The sequence below is a fragment of the Nannobrachium achirus genome (assembly GCF_963921795.1).
Source record: "Nannobrachium achirus genome assembly, chromosome: 14".
NCBI lineage: Eukaryota > Metazoa > Chordata > Actinopteri > Myctophiformes > Myctophidae > Nannobrachium > Nannobrachium achirus.
The window spans coordinates 24427042-24448493 of record NC_137821.1 but is presented as its reverse complement, the minus strand read 5'-3'; the positions used below and the strand labels follow the sequence as shown (position 1 = coordinate 24448493).

At 40.5% G+C, this 21452-nt stretch overlaps 1 protein-coding gene across 1 annotated transcript in view; it reads right to left on the bottom strand.

The window, feature by feature from the left end:
* dnah2 (dynein, axonemal, heavy chain 2) overlaps nucleotides 1–21452 on the bottom strand; it is a gene marked incomplete at both ends in the record, with an annotated part of 552347 nt that overhangs the window by 234652 nt on the left and 296243 nt on the right. The window contains 6 exon segments of the mRNA XM_080741500.1: nucleotides 2106–2286; nucleotides 2851–3040; nucleotides 5271–5374; nucleotides 11587–11775; nucleotides 12641–12751; nucleotides 17677–17802. Coding sequence (XP_080597626.1) covers nucleotides 2106–2286; nucleotides 2851–3040; nucleotides 5271–5374; nucleotides 11587–11775; nucleotides 12641–12751; nucleotides 17677–17802 — 901 coding nt within the window.

Genomic DNA, 21452 nt, shown 5'->3' with positions numbered 1-21452 from the left:
CTATTTTTTTGTGAGTTTTTTTTTGTAAATGTAATGCCGTACTTGATTATTACTACAGCGTCACACAGAAACATCACAAGTAGCAGATCCACAAGCTCAAAACACAGCTGAACATTATACCCGAATTACCCAGAAGGCGAGCTCAGCCAGCAGTTGGATTTTCATAAATTACAAATTCAAACCTATTTCAAAAGTATTTAATTAAAAGGCTCACAACATGTCGCACCACAACATCAAAACTCCTACTGTGCAGCTTACTTACAGCTAAGACACCAGAATAAAAATAGTCTAGTAATAAAGGTCCTTGTTCCTGCAATCTGATTGCATTTAAATTTAAATGGACATTTGTGTCATGAAAAGTAGCTCCACACCGAATTTGAATATTACACTACTATTACAATACAGTGACGTAATTGTTTTTCTTTCTTTTGAATCGAGGTAGACTTTTCACCATAAAAGCATCAAAGTGTATGACTATGAATGAGGCACCGACACCAAATGAATGGTTTGATGTGAAATATTCTCCGATGCATTTCAATGTGAAAAGGACCTGATTTTGTTGATGTTCGTCTGGCTATGTTGCTTTCACATGCTTTCATATGCTATTACACATTAAGTAGGAGTGACAACATTCTTGTTTTTCTGACCAACCAGCTTACATAGCATTGGGTTTAATTTCACACAGTTTCATCATGTTAATGTGCCCAGCCTGCAGTCAAACCGAGCGCGTTATTGATCTGGTGAACTTTCATTGAGGTGACATCATGAGGAGTTTCTGTGATTGTTGTTGACAATGTCCTGAGCTCATTGAGGGCAATTTGCAATGCTGTGGAGTAGACCAACTTGTCATATGCTGTAATACTTGGATGATGTATTTCAACATTATGCATGTTTTTTAAAGTGGACTCTTTTAGCCAATGGCCTAAAAGAGATCCAAATGAAAATCAAATCAAACATAAAAAGATAAATATTATGTGATGTAATATTTCAGTGTTTCTTATTCCTAGAATTAGTCGAGAAGGTTATATGGTTAAAGGTGATTTAAGTCAGTGGTTCTCCCCAAATTATTTTGGGGGGTCCCCAGATGATTAACTTAAAGGTCCAGGTCACCTCTGGGACAACCAGATCTTATTTTATTGTTGTGTGGGACACGATCAACACAATCCTGAATTATTTTTTGTGTTCAATCTGTGTTTTTAGATATGTTAGTATTTCAGCATGCTACAACTGGTCATATGATGCATTTTGCATCATATGACCCGCTGTAGCATGCTGAAATCGGCTGAAATACTAAAATATCTAAAAAAACAGATTGAACACAAAAAATAACTCAGGATTGTGTTCATCGTGTCCCACACAACAATAAAATAAGATCTGGTTGTCCCAGAGGTGACCTGGTCCTTTAAGTGTTTTCTCACTCAACAGTAAACAAACCCACATAAAGTGTAAGTGTACTGTATATGCACGTTTCTAAAGTGACAATTTAAGGACCTTTTAATACCTCTAAAATGACAAATTAAACATTGGCCAAATTGTCAAATATTTTGCGAGGCATTGTGAGCATGTATATCGGCCATGTTATACAAAATGTAATGCCTCAACTCTTAGTGCTCGTCAGGGTGGTTAAAATATGATTATTTTTGGGGTCGCAGCCTGAAAAGGTTGAGAACCACTGATTTAAGTGATTATCTTAACAATATATCTTCTCTGTCGGGTGGAAACCTCATATGTCCAAAACTGTTACTTTCCAGGACTCAAATTCTAAAACAGCAAATGTAGCAGATCTACAAGCTCAAAGCGTGTTTTCGAGCTTGCAGATCTGCTACTTTTGATACTTTTGTGTGACGCCGTAATATAATCAAGTAGGACATTAATTTACGAAGAAACAAAAAAGTTAAAATATCGAGATAGGAGGTTTCTGCCCGACAGCAATGTTATGTATATTCTGAGCAGTAGTTTGCCAACGGCATTGGCCAGTGGTTCTCAAACGTTTTCATGTGAAGGACCCCTCATGTGTGTGTGTGTGTGTGTGTGTGTGTGTGTGTGTGTGTGTGTGTGTGCGCATGCGTGCGTGCGTGCGTGCGTGCGTGCGTGCGTGGACCCACCAGGGTTCATGGTGGTGAAGATGCCGCAGGACGGGACGAGGCGGATGTGGCATCGGTCGTAAACAAAGCGGTCCTGTCCGGTCGCCAGGGCGACCAGGATGGAGTGGATCCGCTGGGCCAGCACAGACTGCACCCCCACGCTGACGCGGTTGAACTCGTCGAAACAGCCCCACGCTCCGATCTGCTCAGTGGCGGACACAGGATATCCTCACTCATCCTCATATATCCATATGTCAACATTTGATATTTTTTAGTAAATGAATGGCCTACTTCATCATACAAGAGAGCGTCGCACTAAAGCAGTGAAAACAGCAGATCTACAAGATCTATAAGCATATCGTGTCCAAAACTGTTAGCTTTCAGGATTCTAATTACAAAATGGCAACAGTAGCAGATTGGCAGTAGTATGATCAAGTAGGGCATTCATTTACGAAAAAAACAACTAAAATATGGAGATTAGGTTTCTGCCCGAAAGCATTGATATACAGTATAATGAGTTCTGCCTTTAGATTCAAAGGGCCCAGCTCTAACCACTGCCATCATCATCATGATTGATTGATTCATTGATTGAATACTTTATTAGCAGTAGGAAAAGAACAGGACAGTAACAGTTCACAATGGCTTGTTCACATTGGGGTCCTTTTGTACTCAATTCAAAGAGACATTAAATGACAGACAAATATACACAGTACTATGGACAAGACATCATCATCATCATCATCATCATCATCATCATCATGCCTACCTGTGCCAGGCCAGAGAACATGCGTGCCATGCACTTGTAGTCCAGTCCCTCGGAGCAGTTGACCACGATGACATGCATGCCCAGGGCCTTGCCCAGGTCTTTGACCGTCTCCGTCTTCCCCGTCCCCGCCGGCCCTTTAAGAGAGCCCCCCCGATGGAGGTGGAGGGCCGTGGTCAACGCCATGAAACACCTGGGATTAACACAGAACACGCATCATGAAACACCTGGGAAAAACACAGAACACACAACATGAAACACCTGGGAAAAACACAGAACACACAACATGAAACACCTGGGAAAAACACAGAACACACATCATGAAACACCTGGGAAAAACACAGAACACACAACATGAAACACCTGGGAAAAACACAGAACACACAACATGAAACACCTGGGAAAAACACAGAACACACATCATGAAACACCTGGGAAAAACACAGAACACACAACATGAAACACCTGGGAAAAACACAGAACACACAACATGAAACACCTGGGAAAAACACAGAACACACATCATGAAACACCTGGGAAAAACACAGAACACACAACATGAAACACCTGGGAAAAACACAGAACACACAACATGAAACACCTGGGATTAACACAGAACATGCATCATGAAACACCTGGGAAAAACACAGAACACACAACATGAAACACCTGGACAAACACAGCACACACACAGTCAAACAATGGGCATTAATCACACAAACCCTAGCTCCCTTTATTCAGGGTATGTCATAATAGACCAAAATAGAAAAACATTTGGTGACAATCAGGGCAGGAATTTCATGGAGGCCATGGCTGCCGTTGCCCCTCAGTTTGGCCTTATGCCCCTCAAACCAATGGCATAACCTGAGGCCACAGTGGCCTTAATGCCCTAGTTGACTGAAACACTTTTTCCTCTGTCTTTCTTGTCAATATGTAGACAGTAGACACCAATGTCTCTTTTTTGTCATGTAGGGACCAGTGTCTTTTGTTGAGATTCTGAAATCGTAACTCCCCCGAGTCCCCATCTTTAAACCAATCCAGTGACTTTGATTGGGGCAGGGCTGAGCATGGATCAGATTGTTAATACCATCATTTATCTATTTCACTGCAGATTAGGTTATCAAGCCTAACCCTTAAATTCAACAAATTCTTTCAATTGACTAAAACATGCTTTATTTGATGGCCTTCCTGCCTTGGCATTTGGCCTTCATGCCCTAAACAAAATGGACAACACAAAAGACCTAGTGGCCTTGCCCCTAAAATGACAAAAGTCCAGGCCTGGTGACAATAGCTGAATATTTGGTGAAAACTGACAAACCATTTGTGAAAAGAGGCAAACATTTGGTGGAAATAGGTGAGCATTCAACATAAGACTTTAATGTAAAGGTACAGCCAGCAGGAAAGCCAAAGCAGGTGATATCTAAGGTGGTTGAAATAGAATTTAAATATCACGCCTTTCCCAATTCCCACTAATCGCACGCTTTTAGGCCCAGGTAATGATAGGCCCAGCAACAGGTCCAATACTTTTGACAACATAATTATGTTGTGACATTATTATGTCAGCATGAAATATTCTGTCAAGCTGAGGTGTTAGCCAGTGATTATTATATTGTGCAGACAATGCTATTTGCTAGCCTCCGTCTGCACTAATGGAATTGAGTAATTACACAGGATGCTAATTACGGTGGAAATTAGCCAGTATGAATGTCCCCGGAATAGGACTTGTGCCTGATACTGAACACTCCATTACCTGGTATGTCTGTGCATTTGCATGCACTTGTGTCCTGTTAAAGGACAACTTTGTTTTATTGTAATTAGAGAAAAGAACCGTGCTAAAATGTGGGGCATGCGTACGCATGGGGGCATGCATACAAGTGGCTAATAATGTCTTTTTAGACACAATAAGCCAGCAGTTTCTTTATTGTAACACTTCTAGCCCCCATAAGTCACATCCAACCATGAAAGGTTGCATTGTATCTTGGGAATGGGCTTATTCTGTGTAAAATGATATATTTAGCCACTTGTACGTCTCTAAAACAATAGAAAGAAGTAAATGAAATCAATTTAACACTCATCTTTTATATTCTTTAATTACAATCTAAAATATGAACCCTTATTGTAAAATACTAAAGTTGTCCTTTAAGACAAGTCACTAAACTTAACTTTCATGGACCTCTTCCCTAGAGTTTCTGTGCCAACAGAGTTGTCGCTAGTGTAGCAGAGAAACACTTACTCAGGGTGAGGTGGGGACAACGTTGTGTCTCAGCTTTGTGTGTGTGTGTGTGTGTGTGTGTGTGTGTGTGTGTGTGTGTGTGTGTGTGTGTGTGTGTGTGTGTGTGTGTGTGTGCACATGTGTGTGTATGTTTGTGTGTGTGCATGTGTCAGTGTGGTTGCCTTGTCAGCGTGGACAGACTGATGCTGACCTGTCTGTGAGCGGGGTGATGACCAGTCGCCCAGAGTTCCCCAGGTACTCATAGCCGTACTTGAAGCACGCGCTGGTCTGTCGGATGACGCAGTCGTCCACTTCCTGGGAAAATGGATGAAATAAGTCTGTGGGTGCGTGCGTACACGCATGCATGTCATGTCATGTCATGTCATGTCATTTTCTTTCTCTTTCTCTCTCCAGCTCAAAGACTTGCTCTCTCTCGCTGTTCTTTGACAGACGAATAAGAGGAGTGAGTGTTTGAAGTGAGTGGTTCTTTTTTTTTCCCCCAAGTGGCTCCTAAGAAAGAAAGAAAGAAATGAGCGAGAAAATGTGAAGCAGCGAAGAGGCCAATCTGCCTTTCATGCTCGCCGTTTTGCTGCAACAAACCACTGAAAGAGCGAGAATCAATCATTATAGAGTACCTACTCGTTTCAGCCATGCCAATGCTTTCAACTCTGCCCTCCATATTCCAGTAGATAGTACGTTTCCTGCTTCAGTAATGCCCTTTGCAGCCCAGTCACCAGTGGTGTAAAGTAACTAAGTACCTTTATTCAAGTACTGTACTTGAACAATTTTGAGGTATTTTTTTACTTTTCTGGGGTATTTCCAAATTCCAATTTTCAATACTTTTACTTCTACTCCACTACATCTCAGAGGCTAATATTGTACTTTTACTCCACTACAATTATTTGAAGTATTGGCATGAATATATATATATACTACTTAAAGGGCCTACACCATGCTTTTAAAACTATATTTTTTGTATAAATATATGCTCAAAATTGAGTCTTAGACAGGTTTTAACCCTCAAAAAACACTCTGACCATTCTTTTTGTTTGTTCTAGCTCTACTATAATGAGGCTCTCCAGCATTTCTTTTTTGACTCTGCATTGCATTTTTTTGAAAAAAAAAATTTTTTGGAAAAAAAAAATTTTTTTTTTGATTTTTTTTTTTACTCTGAAAAAAAAACGGGAATCCGTGTGACGTCCAGAGTTGGGATCCGTTACTCCAAAAAGTAGTGCACTACATATTACATATTACCTCTGAAAAAAGTAGTGCCTTACACTACTTCATTACTTCCTGGAGAAAGTAACTCGTTACACTACTCGTTACACTACTTTTGCGTTACTCCATAAAAAAGCCTGAGATGCATTGCCAACATATATTAGATGTATTAAATATTTATTATATATTATTATAATATCTAATACAATACAGTTATGTTGTTCAATGAAGTGAGCAGGGCTCACTGGTGGTCATTTGAATGAGTCTAATAATAATAATAATATTAATAATACAAAGTTATAATAATTAATCAAAATTATAATAATTAAATTATTTCTGAGCCCCTGTGGCCTTATTTAGCTCACATATGAGTTTATTCATTTATTTATGGACTTACATGGTTTCCACCTGACATTATAGCCTATAGTTCTGTATCCATATGTCAGTCAGTTTAAGCAGATTTCATTCCATTTGGCTCCTATGAATTTTCCAGTCCAGGGGTGGACATGACCTGGCGGAGATTCTCCCCCCACAGAGCGCAGCAGGTCATATAGTAATTATTATAATTTGTATTAGTAAGTAGGTAGTTCTGTAGTCAAATACAGCTGGGGGGCTTATTACCCCAGGGGGGGCCTATTCCCCCACTCTACCCTACTGTAGCAGGCGAAAGTGATGGAACTACAATGAGATGACTCCGTGTGCAGCAGAAGCACTAAAACAATGTCAAACTAATTCTAGCAGCGGAAAACTTCCCATTTGCTTAAAAAAGCAACATGCAGCGATGGTTTTGCATAAGGAATTATTAATTGTCCGTCATCATCAGCTCATGTCAGAGTCTCAGAGCAAAGGTGAGGTGCTCTTTTTCCCTCTCTCTCTCAGCCTACCGTACATTTCCAGTAGGCTAATTCATTCTTGTGGCTCGCTGGATATTTAATACTCACTATTTGGGGGTTTTAATGTATCTTGTCACGTGTAGGATATTAATCTAGGCTGTGATTCAAACGTCGGCTTTGCGCACCTCGTGATGCGCTGCCGTGCCACTCTTTTTTTCTCTTTTCTCTCTCTCTCTCCCTTTCTCTCATGGGCAAAAGGTAACTCATTTCTTTGCTTGATATTATAAATATCCGTATTTGGGGGGTTTGCTGTTTTTAGTCCCTTGTATTAATCTATATGCGATGGTTATCAAATGTCGGGTGGCTGCTGGCTGCGGCTTGATTGCCACAGTGTCACCGTGACCTGCTGCTGCGCTGACAATCAAATGTGTTATCAAATGTGTTTGATTACCTCTTCTTTGGTTAGTTATTTTAGATAAATGGCAGTTCCAATGTTTTAAAAGACAAGTGATGATGTTTACAATCGGTTCCTGCTGAAGGCAGAAGCAGAAACTGCAGGCACGAAAGTAGCGAGTAGCGAGTAACGCGACCAGGCAGTATTTGTAGTGTTATTATTATTTCGGAGGAGTAGTACCGTTACACTACTCGTTACCGAAAAAAGTAGTATTATTACAGTAACGCGTTACTTTGTAACGCGTTACACCCAACTCTGGTGACGTCACACGGATCAACTCTCAGAACAGCACTGTTCTGAGAACCTGTGGAAAGCTTTTCATCTCTGTCTTCCCAAAACCAGAGAAAGACACAATGTACAGAATTAGGACTTTGTGAGGATAGAAGGTGCCAGTGGGACCCCAAAAAAAGGTTTTAAAATAGAAAAAGTGAAAATTCATGGTGTAGGTCCTTTAAAGTACCAAAGTAATGGACGTGATGCGACGCATTCACAATGCGACGCAGACACGTTATGAGCTCGTAGATCTATTTTTCACTATTATTAATGTTATCTTGTACCTTTGTACTTATTTTGCACATGTGCATGTGCAAGTATTTTTTTCGTACTCCAGTACATTAACTCAAGTACACATTTGACTGAGCATCTTTTACTTGAAGTTGAGTAATATTTGACCAGGAGTTTCTGTACTTTGACTCAAGTACTGGGGTTGAGTACTTCTTCCACCGCTGCGTTTAAGGGGTTTTATTCAGCCACCAGCCTCTGTAAACATTGTGCATCGTTCTTTGTTTATGATACGACTCCAGAGACTGTGCTTTCAAGAGTGCCACTGGCTGCCTTGTGGGGAACGAATGAATACAAGATGTAATTACTGTGAAACATGGGGCAAATGCACGTGTTCGCTGTTATTAGCAGAGGCACGTGCAAATTGAAACAAATTATCTGTTGGTTTCAAGCCAATAGTCCACAATAGGCACGTGCGCAGCTGCGCACACAAACACTAACAGGCTTAGTTTTGTCTCTTTGCCTCTTCAAGGTATTTACATTGTTAGAAACAAAGAGTGCTGGATGAAAGGCAGGTGAACAGGGATGCAAGGGAGCTCATTTCACAGAGATAAGTGGGCTAATTGCAAGATGCAAGTGTGCTAATTTCACACCACAACACTCTGTGGAAATCAGAAGAAGAGTCAGTTTTTATTGTCACGATCCATAATACGCACTGGGCATACAAGGGAGAAAGATACTGTTCTCTGCAAACGCATGATGCTTGTCACATTTAAAAACAAAACACATAAAAAAATGTGGATTCAGGAAGCCAGCTACTACAATGGTTCCTGTTCTGGTGAGTCCAAATCGCCTGTTTTTAAGACTACACCGGTCCAACAATAACGGCTGGCCGAATGCCTGGGCAAAAAAACAAACAAATTGTAGCTATTTTTGACTTGTTTGATGTTGTTGTTGTCTTCTCCTACAGTATTATTAGCTGCGTGCCGGGCATTCTGCACATGTCATAATAGCAGAAAGTAGTGAAAATAGCCGGCTATTTGGTATGGAGGGAGAAAGGTGGAGTATAGACCCAGAAAAATGAACAAGATGTGCCAGTGCATGACGATCATTAGGTTGTTTGCATTGGATGCACGGGTACTGTGTTAGCCATTGTTGTGCTTTACTCGGCTTTAGTCCAGAGTCCACATTTTTTGCCTAAGGTGTGGTCGACATGCATCGGTGTCTGTCTGTGTCTCTGTGTGTCCGTCCGTCTGTGGACAGGTAATCTCCAGCACAATTGGCCCCGACTGTTAGGGTTGCAGGAAAAAATCGATTCGAATTCGAATCGTGTTTCTAACATGGTAAGATTCAGAATCGATTCTCATTTTCCAAAAATCGATTTTTATTTTATGATTTTTTATTATGATTTTTTTATTACGATAATTTATTAGATATTATGTTGTGTTTGTAAAAGTTAAAAGAATGTGTGCAAGCATGAATAAATCAGACATGTTGTCTTGGATTTACCTTTCTGTGTTTACATTATTGCAATAAGTTGATAAAACCTTTACAATTATAAAAGCTACGTAAATGTACTCTGCTTTCATGCCAGCAGACTGGAGTAGATTCTGATATATGAATTGAATAGAGAATCATTTTGAATAGAGAATCGTATGGATTTGAAAGAATAAAAATAATCGTGAATCGTGACCCCAAGAATCGATTCTGAATCGAATCGTGGGATACCCAAAGATTTGCAGCCCTAGAAACTGTGCGCACACACACACACTCCCTAAGGCTAGGGCTCCACCAAAATGACGGCGTCGTGCCGGCGTCAAAAAATGAACCGGGCGAATTTGAGCGTCCAACGCTGACGTTGACGTCGGCAGTGGAGTACCCTTCATTAATTAAAACGGGAGCGTTCCGAGCGTTGACGTTGACGCAACGCTCGACGCGCCCGGTGGAACCTCTGCCCCAAAGCGCCACCAGGAGGCAGATTTTTGCAAAACACATTTTTTCATATTACTGTACTCCAACAGATTGTGTCCAACATACTGCAAATCGGCACACATTATCTCTATAGTCATGTGATCAAGTCGGATCTGTCCGATCTTTCATATTCCATCCTGATTGGCTAAGATTCCAAATGCAGAAGTGGTCCGTTTTGAACAAAACGCCTGAATTCATGAACACAGCATCCGATTGCTGCACGCACATTCCAACTAGGCCGAGGAAGAAATGACAACCCTTAAGGAAGGTCAGTACTTGAGTAAATGTCCTCTGTTGCTTTCCCCCACTGACTGTAGAACTAATAAATGTGATGAATCCAGTCTGAGAAGTGATGACGGCCACTTTGAAGAGCAGAATGATTGTTACACGTGTTTCATCATCGGTGCCTCCACGCACACGTGCACTGATGATGAAAGTGCAGGTAGGGACAGCCGACTAGACCGGGGGTCTTCAACGTTTTTCAGGTCAAGGACACCTTGAAGCAGACACACACACTACATATTGATAATATTTTAATGTGTATTTTGGCTATTTTTGGCTGTGTTGTTTGACGGCTCTTTTTTCCACTATGGTCTAAGCCAAACGAAAACAGCAGATCTACAAGTTCACATTGTGTTGCAGCGCAACACATTGTTATTTTCATTGCTATTTTCCATAGTTTGTTTTTATAATTGTTTATTGATTGTAATCAAAGCAAAAGTTAGAAATATATAATATATATACAGTATGTATAACATATTGATTTGAAGTCTTATATCACGGGCATTTACTATACTTGTTCACACAAACACACCCTACCTTTGTCTCAGGGGCGTCATTTTGGGAAAGAGGATGGCAATTGCCATTAATCTTTTATGAATTAATTTGATTTAATCGCAATCGATGCCTGTCCATCTACACGCGTCACCTGTTATCATTTTCATAAGTTTTATTGTATGAAACCATTAATGTATTAACTACTTCTACATGGCATCCCAATTTTGGGAATGTCATCATAGGCACACATTTTCGAAAAAAAAAATCTCTTTTCGCCCCCAAACAAATAGCAAAAATAGCTGATCTACAGGCTCTCAACACGTTGCCAAGCAACGCGTTGAGCGCCTGTGGATCAGCTATTTTCGCTATTTTAGAAACAGAGCTTAAAGGAGTAGTTCACCCCCAAAATGACTTTTTTTCTATTGATTACTCATGCCATGGAGAGTAGAGTTCAATAATATTTTTTGTTTTTTGTCACATTCCTAAGACATAAATGTGATAACAATACATTTACCCCCATTCATTTCGGATGGTGACCCGTTTCGAAACGGGTCACCATCCGGAATCAATGGGGGTAAATTTACTCAAATCAATTTTTTGTCTTAGGAATGTGACAAAAACCAAAAAATATTATTGAACTCTACTCTCCATGGCATGAGTAATCAATGGAAAAAAAAGTCATTTTGAGGGTGAACTACTCCTTTAAGCGTTACCCTATTTTTGCCACCCCCTATTTCTTTCTGAAATCACACCTCCGCTCTCTCGGTCTGTACCTTCTCCCAGTAGAAGCGCAGCTGGCTGAGCCAGTCGAAGGAGTTGACGTCCTTGCAGCCCAGCCTGCCCAGGCTGTCGATGACGTCCCTGCCGTGGACCTCCACCGTCACCAGGGCCACCATCTTCACACGCTGGCTCTGGGATAGGTTTCCGCGCAGCGCCTCCGAGTACAGGCCCAGCATGGACATCTGAGACGGACAGAGAGAGAGAGAGACAGAGACAGAGACAGACAGACAGGCAGGGAAGCAGGCATATGATTAACAAGCAATCATTTTAAAGGAATTCTCAGAACAGTATTGTGTGAAAAGCTAATCAGAACAATGTAAAAAATAGGGACATCAGGTTGAACGTGTTCTGTCTGTGGGTTTTATACCTATTAAACCGATGAAAACGTGTGTGAGCTTGTGAATAAATAATAACTACATTGGATCACTTCATTTCTCACATGGCCCTCTTCTAGCGCCACCTTGAGGCCGATTCTTGCACAACACATTTTTGGACACTGCTCCTACAGATTTTGCCCTAAAATCACGCAAAGAGGTACACAGTATCTCTAAAGTCATGTCATCAACATGGATCTGTCCCATTTCCCATATTCCCTCCTGATTGGCTACCACTGCCTTCTAAAGTTCACCTGGCGGTCGCTTATCTCCCGATTGGGGAGTCTTATTGGTTTCCTCTTGAAAAGTAACAATTTTGGACAGACAAGGTTTCCACCACACAGCAATGAATTATAGCAATCTGAGAATTGGAGAGAAATACTTCAGGCATGTGCGCAAACTCACACCAGCTTGCTGCCAATTTCTCTCAGAGGGGAAAACAAAAAACAAAAAGACCATGCCAGAAGAGCAACTTGAGCTCGCTGTAATCAGCAGGGTATGTGTCTTGAAAAAAAACTGGAAACTTTAGACTGAATCATTCATTCCGAATATAAATTATACATTTTCTGAATCAAAGGCGTTTCAGAAATAATGGCTATGACTTCTTCTCAGGCAAAAGAACTCTGCGATGAGCATAATAATAATGCTCCTCTTTTCGCAGCCCGTTTCTCACCTGCTTTTTCATCATGGCCTTGAGTTCAGACCTGTTGCCTCTCTCCTTGCCCAGGATGAGAGACTTGGTGATGTCAGCGGTCCATTGGATCTGACTGGCTGTGATCAGCATCTGAGGAACACACACAAAATAATCTGAATCTAAATCTGACTCGGTCTACAGGTTCTTGTTTTGGAATTTCATTACCCTGTAGCCTGCTGTGTGTACTCTGTTTTATTAATCAAACCCATCATCATTAAAACATTTCATTACCCTATCCCTTTCACCCCGAATCACAAATACAAGTTCATTATCCTCTCTTTGTCCTTTGTTCCAACATACCATCATATATTTTGTTAATCTCTGTGAGATAATACGTCATTGTAGTGTATATACTGTTGAGACTCACCTCAATACCCCCGATCAGGTGAGAGTTCACATAGGACCAGCAAGCACAGTGATGACCAACTTATTTTCTATTGATTACTCACCCACATGGAGACTTAAAGGGGCTACATCATGCATATTAAAACCATATATTTCATATAAATATTGGCCCATTAATACGTTTTTATACAGGTTTAAGCCCAAACAACCACTCAGATATTGAATTTTCATGTTCTGTCTGTCATTGCAAGCCTTTTCAGCTGCAATACCAAAATGCCCTTTGTTGGCAAAGGGGCGCTGTCAACCATCACCTCCCGACTGTAAAGGAGGGGGCGGGACAATTAAAGAGGCTGTGAACAGGCCCGTTCAGACACGCCCATTCAGAAAACCTCTGCAATGAAGATGAGTTTCAAGAAAACAATTTTTGGGGTGAAGAAGGGACACCGGGGAGACCAAAAGAAAAGTTGCATTCATGGTGTTGCCCCTTTAAATTCATGGATATTTTTTGTTATTGTTGCATCCCTAAGACAATAATTATAATTATTGTATAATAATGACCGACAGCAGGTCCCTATGGAGACACAAAGAGTCTCCTTTGTGTTTCCATCAATAGAACATAAGTTACATTTTGGGTGAACTATCCCTTTAAGCAACTTGGACATAACCACTGCCTTAGCTGCATCATCAATGGAAAACTAAAAAAAGTGTATTTTTCGAAAGCCCCGTTTTGGGAAGAGCTATTATTTATTGACTTTGGAGAAAGTACACAGAATAAAACATTTTGTGTTTAAACCTTGAAAACTGTTTCTGTGTGTTGGCTTGGGTCAGACTTCACAATACGGTATTACCACATTCACATTTCAGTTCCGCATCCCTTCACAGCATTAGCAATTAAAAGTGCCAAAATGGATTAAAACACAAACAAGCCAGAGCTCGCTTCCAGTGTGGTCCATTATGAAACAAACACCATACAAAAACATAATAATAATTAATACTAATATACACTGTAGAGAGTTAAAAACAGTACAAGCCAATATGGCCTGTTTATCCAGGCTGTTTGTCAGCTGTTTTCAATAGGCCTCGTTAATTAATCCACTTGTCTCATCAAAGCAGAAGGCATTTGGCTTGGAATATTCTCTGTACGATTAAATAAATCTAAAATCAAAACACAACCATCAACAATCTCTGAAATCAAGGATTAATGTTCATGCAAGTTTGATTGGTTGCTGGAAACTGACAACAGCAAAACTTCAGAGGTCTGTGTTGTTTTTTTTAACTCTGGGGGAGCCCGGGATCGAAACTGCAACTGGAAACCTTCCGTTTTCCCAAGCGGCCTCCCTACCTCTGTCAGAGGGGTCTGGGAAGTGAATGCATTTTGGTAGCAGAACTAGGCCTGGATAAGCAGGGACGCGGACAAACGACTTAACAGAGGCACACTGAAAGAGTGAGCCATCTGTAGCCAAGGGGCAGTCCATCCAGGGGATGAGTTTATCTAAGTCCAATTAGTATTTAAATGAAGCCATGATTAAAGATCAGTTTTAAACGTTGGGAGGGAATTCAGGGATTTCACATCTGCCCGCAGAGCCTTACACCGACTATGACGGCGTAATAAAATGCATTCTTACCCTTGAGTGCCCTAAACCTTGGGGGAACAAGGTCAAAGGAACTGGCCCTGGTGGAGTACCCATGAGCACCCTTAACTCTGGAGGAGTAATTAAGCAAGCATATCTGGAAACTATGCCATTTGGGATGTTGAAAATCAAACAAAGAAAGACGGAATACTCTCTCCTCCACTCTGAGCCATCCTAGAGTACCGAAGTGAACAGAGGTGAAGTGAGACCCTACAAGCTTGTTTTGGGAGGTCTGCAATTCAGTGAATTATGAGGTTAACCTCGGACACAAGTATTATACAGGGATATGTAATTTGCAAATCACCAGTGCAGGACCTTTGGAGTACAGTGAACCCACGGTTTTGCCTGCCTTGGCTGCCTGCCTGCCTGCTTGCAACCAGGCTGCTGACATTTTTGGCACATATTTCCATATTTTAACATTCTATGTATTTGTTTCTTAAATGAATGCCCTACTTCATCATACTATGGTGTCGCAGAAAAGTAGTGAAAATAGCAGATCTGCAAAGCTCACAATGCGCTGCAGTGCAACACACGTCTTTGAAATTAATACAGTTGAGAACCTCTGGGTTACACCAAATACCTCCCATTAAGAGGATTTTATCTAATGCAATGACGTGACGAAGCTCTTAACTCATTTTCCTCACAGAAGCCATTCATCATGACCTTAGGAAAAGGACAGTGGAGGGAGAAAAAGAACAATGCACCGCTGTCGGGTGGAAACCTTGTATGTCCAAGACCGTTCCTTTTTCTATTTGTAACTTTTTAAGTAAGTAAACTAGTGAAAATAGCCGATCTACAAGCTCAAAACAAGCTTGTAGATCTGCTATTTTCACAACTTTTGTGTGACGCTCTTGTACGATGAAATATAGGGCATTAGTTTACAGGGAGGCAAAAAATAATATAAACATTGAAACATGGAGATACAAGGTTTCTGGCCGACACAGCAACAGGATGCTATTGGTCTTGTCTAGGTATGGGACGATAAACGATATTATCGTTTATCGTGATAAAAAACACTCACGATAATCGCATCGTGATCGTGAAATTGTCCTCCGTCATGCACTAGGATCCATTCAACCTTTTATTTGCCGAGCTGCATATCCGGTAACATTTAAAACCTCTATTGGTAAAACGTACTTATAATATACGTACTTGATAGTCTTTTTTTTTCAATCTCTACCAAATCTCTTTGCCAAAAAAAATAGCCCATCTACAAGCTCACAACGCATCGCAAAGATCTCCTATTTTTTGGCAAATGTTCCGCCCTAGGATAATGGATGTTGGGGATATTTTGATAATCGCGATAATATGGTAAATCGTGATGTCTTTGGTCACAATAATGGTGATTTTCATATCGTCCCATCAGTGTTGATTTCGTCGACTAAAACTATGACGAAAAATGTATGTCGACTGCGTTTTTTTTACTGACGAAAACTAAATAAAAACTAAGCTGTGATGACTAAAAACTAAGACTAAATATATTGACAATTTCGTCAACAAAATAAAAACTAGACTAAAACGTTAGGGAGGGACTAGTGGAGAAGAAAGTCATTTTATGTTTGGTTGCTCTCAGGTGTTGCTTGCTGAAAATGGCAGATCTACAAGCTCACAACGCGTCGCAGCGCGGCGCGTTGTGAGCTTGTAGATCGGCTATTTTCAGCATGCAACCATGTGTAAAATCAGTCATTACCATGCCATCAAGGCCTGCCAAAATACATTTTAGTTGACTAAATCAACTGTAGATTTAGTCAACTAAAATCTCATGATATTTAGTCGACTAAAATTAAAACTTTTCAGGAGACTAAATTATGACTAAAACTAAATTTGATTTTATTCAAAAGACTATGACTAAAACTAAATCAAAATTTGCTGTCAAAAACAACACTGCGTCCCATCCCTAGTCTTGTCAGCGTCAATCAGTGTCATGGGCTGTGTCCGAAATACGGAACACGTTCCCTACTCCCTAACCCCAAATGAGGGATCCAGATGTAGTGTACTACAGTAGTGAACAAATCAGCGCATTTCGGACACTACTCCGTCGCCATCTGGTTGCGTCATCGCTGTCGCACAGTTAAAACGCTCTAGCGCTGGCTTTTGGAGCAATAAATAATAGCCGATCTACAAGCTCTCAACAGGGGGCGAAGCGACGCATTGTGAGCTTGTACATCAACTCCCCAATGCTTGTGTTGTGGATTGTAAATAACATACCAACATGTTGCGGTGTTATTATGAGAAATAGGCCAAATATAATTATGTTTTTATTCATCACAATTCAATAAAATAATGTTAAAAAATATATAGGCCTATATATTTTTTAAATTGTATTCATTCATTGGTGAATCAATGAATGAATAATGTTTATGCCACATTCATTTGTCTCACATGCAGATATACACCCATGTTTGTGATAAAATAGATTATTCTTGCTAATTTAAATAACATTATTTTATCATGATTATTATCAGCTGTGGAAGGTTGGGAAGAAAAGATCGAAAAACAAAAGCCTCCAGCGTCTATTCTCGTATATTCTCTTCATAAACAACTCAACTTTAGAGCTGTTTTCATCATTAAATGATGAAAAACAAATGTTGTTCTCTGGTGACAATGCTGTGGACATTTGTTTGTACGAGTTGTTTTCTTTAGCCGGTGGTTCTGCTACGGACGGCTCTGTTGGCTACTCCTCCTGCCCAGAGACGCAGAGACGAGCCTGCAGTGTGCGTGTGCGCGTGCACACCGCATGTGCGTGCTCAAAGCGCGAGACAGCGGCCGCAGCGCAGTGCATTGTGGGGCGGCAGGGCTTGGATAGCGCTTGAATAGTGACCATCGAATCCTCACTACAAATCCAAATGCATTGTGGGATACTTCAGTACACTATATTAGGGTACAAAAATGCTCACTATACATTCGGACACTAGTTCAAAATGGCGGAGCCCCCTTTTAGTACACTACATTAGAGAATAGGGTGGATTTTGGACGCAGCCATGGTGTCACGTCACGGTGGAAGACTGGCAGAGTGAGACATCAGAGGACATAATGTACCTGTCCAGGCCAATCTCTGACCCACTTCTCTCTGTTGTCTGTCATCTTCCTCAGCGCCAGGCGACAGCTCCGCAGGCAGTCGTTGAGCGACGCACGCATCGCCTTCTCCACGTCACACAGCCAGCTCTGAGCACACACACACACACACACACACACACACACACACACACACACACACACACACACACACACACACACACACACACACACACACACACACACACACACACACACACACACACACACACACACACACACACACACAGGGCTGTCATGATAATGACTCAAATAATTGCGATTTAATTGTGCTTTTGTCATTGACAATTACATTTATGTTTGGCTTTTAGGCTTTGAAGTTGCACATGGCAGATATGACACATAACCCACATATACAAAGAAATATATACAACTTTATACTTAGAAAAGAACATTGGGCCCGATTCACCAACCTACTTACGAACGTTCTTACGAAGAAATTTGTTCTTAGACCCTTTTAAGAAGTTTTTTAAGAAGATTTGGCATACACCAATGTTTTCTTAGCTGTGATTTGTTCTCATGTTAAGAAAAAATCTACGCACACTGTAGAGCACTCTTAGGGTAGCCTTTTAGTTCTTAACACTTTGACTGCCAGACCCCCCCACCCGCCTCCCCCAGCCAATGCCACCATCAAGGCCCATTCATTTCTGCCCCCATTCCAGAGAATAAATTGAAAATGATGCGATGTGAATATCGGAACAAAAATGGGAGATTTGGTAAAAGAGGATTTTTTTTTTTACTAAAAAAAATTTGGAGTGATTTCGGTGAGCGGTTTTGGAGATAGGTGCTCGAGAGTGCACACTGCGCAAACCAGTCAATAACCTCAGAAATCTAGATTCTGAGATATTTGAGTTCAAAGAAAAAAAACTTTAGGAAGCCATAGCAACAAATTGGTAAATGGTAACGGAACACAAGTACCCTTGACAGAAAGAATAGCATGCATACTTTCATTTTATGCAAAGAAAGTGAAAAAAATATTGTACCATCGTCTAGTTTCAAGGGGGCAAAGTTAAAAAGTATGAAATGACTCAGAAGGTGGAAATTGCCTTACATTTTGATAGAACTATGCACTGTGAATTCACTGTGTTTTTACCTGGTCTAAAAGGTCAGGAAGACAAAAAGTCAGAAAAGCGATGTCAACCTTTTATTTTATGGCAACATCGAACCCTAACCCTGGTGAGTACCTCACACATCCAGCATGAACATATTTATGTTCAACAATATGTGTCCCAATCTCCCCAGGAGCCAGTCATTGCAATTTTTTTCATTTTCATTTTTTCATTTCATTTGAAAGCTGGGGATCATAGCTACAAAATGATATATTGGTTGTGGAGATTGACCCAACAGTTTTGAAGATATGGCTTATAGAATGATGCCATGCTGAAATAGTACTTTTGAGATATTCAAGTTTTAAATAAATTTCTAACCTGCAATGACCTGACTCCGCCACATGGGGAGCAATCTTCAATTCAATCTTCAATTCAAAGAAGCTTTATTGGCATGAGAACACAAACGTTTACACAGTGGTGGAAAAAGTACCAACATTTTATAATAAAGTAAAGTATCAATTCTGCAATGTAGAATCACTCTGTTACAAGTAAAAGTCCAGAATAAAAAATTTACTTGAGTAAAAGTACAAAAGTATTGGTATCCAAATGTACTTAAAGTACCAAAAGTAAAAGTACAAAATGTTTGAAAATAGCAGATCTACAAGCTCACAACGCGTCGCACCGCAATGCGTTGTTGTGAGCTTGTAGATCGTCTATTTTCAAATAGCCTTGGTATAACATAGGGCTAAAGTGGTTTATGTATGTTTTAAACTTTAGTTATTGCTCTCTAAAAAGATAATGCCACAACAGCATCTCAAGCATTATTGGGCTAAATGTAAAGACGCTACAGTGCGCCAACCGTGAAGCAGTTTAACCAATTTGCTACATACGTCTACACAAACGGTCAGATTACAAAGATAAATTGCTTAGTGAAGGCTCACAGATGTCACCATAGGGTACGCTCCAGCAGAATGTCCCGTAATGATCGTATTATTTAATGAGGAGCATTTTAATCCGATCGGTCGTCGTTTCCTTAAAAAGGTATTAATGTATCTAAGTGCAGTACACCTCGCAACCGATGGGGTCGCATGGCTGAAAAACAACAGAAAATGGCATCTGATCGGATTAAAATGCAGTTTATTAAACAATACGAAAGATACGGGTAATTCTGCTTGAGCGTACCATACTGTGACATCTGTGAGACTTCAGTAAGCACTTTATCTTTGAAATATGAAGGTTTTTGTAGACGTACGTAGCAAATAGGATTAACTGCTCAACACGAGGTTGAAGTGAATTCATTACGTGTGCAACAGGGCTAACTGTGCTAAATGTAGCATAATCAGTGTTTGTGTAACTTCAGACAGAAGGATTAGTTGACCTGATAATAAAACACAATCTACAGGCTTAACCGCCTCGCGTTGTGAGCTTGTAGAAGAGAGCAACAATAGAGTTGGGTCACGTTTTATTTGTTTATAGCCTGCAGCTAGCGCTGCAGCTAGCGCTAGCTAACGCTAGCTAGCGTTAGCCGTTAGCCACTCATAGCCAGTCAACCAGAATAGTCTACTCTAAAGTCAACTTTCCGACGGCGAGTGAACGATTGCATTCCATCCATGTTTTCTTGGCTGTCAATTTATTGTCCAAAAAAACAAACACCCTGAACGTTAGAATTAGATAGTTTAGGACGACACTGATCTATTCAATGCTAAGCTAACTCAGTGACAAAGGAAGCTTCCGCACCGGAGCTTCACAGAAGACAAACGCATACGTCACAGACGCCTCCAGGCAGGAACGGATCATTTCACCAGCGTAGAAGAAGAAACAGCGGAAGAACGGCGGAAGAATAATAAATAATAATACACAAAATCATACATTACGTGGTTAATAATTGTTCATTTGGAACACACGTGGCATTAAATTAATGGGATAAATACTGTGGGTTGCAACGCTAAGTAATGGAGTCCCGATATTACCGCATTTGGCTACAAACGGCTAACAAAGGCTGGCTAGTTAGCATTTTAGCTAATATAAACTGGGAGGACTAACAGAATTATGTACCGATCTCTCACATTAATTAAAAAAAGTCTTATTTACATGCAGAGTTAAGCTCTGGCGTTTAAGTGAAATGTAGCCTAGATATTATGAGATGCTGTTGTGGCATTAAAAAAAAAAGAGCAAAAAAAAAAAAAAAAAATCATTTTGGCTACAGGGAATAATGACAGTCCCCGAGATGACTAGCTGCTGGGGGTGCTGGGACACATATTTACAAATATTTCCAAAAAAAAAAAAATCACAAATATGACTTCACAAAAATAAAATATAACTGGATAAAAGTAAAATAAAATAAATGTGCAGCAAGTAAAGAATAAATAAAATAATATAAAAGTCAAAATAAAGTACTGTATTCTCAAAAAAGGCATTCAACAAGCCAACATTCAGGAGTCAAAGGCACCACAAATCAAGGTCAAAGATGGTACTGTTCACTGTGTGTGTGTGTGTGTGTGTGTGTGTGTGTGTGTGTGTGTGTGCGCGCGCGCGCGTGCACCTCAGGTACCTCAAAATGGCCTGGTACCTGTTCCTTGCCATTGTTCTGGGAAAGTACAGCGTCGGCATGGCAATGTTTTTTGACCAGTGCATGGCTCTCCGGCTTGTGAACGATAGCTGTGAGGAAGAGAAGTCCCAGAAAGTTCTTCA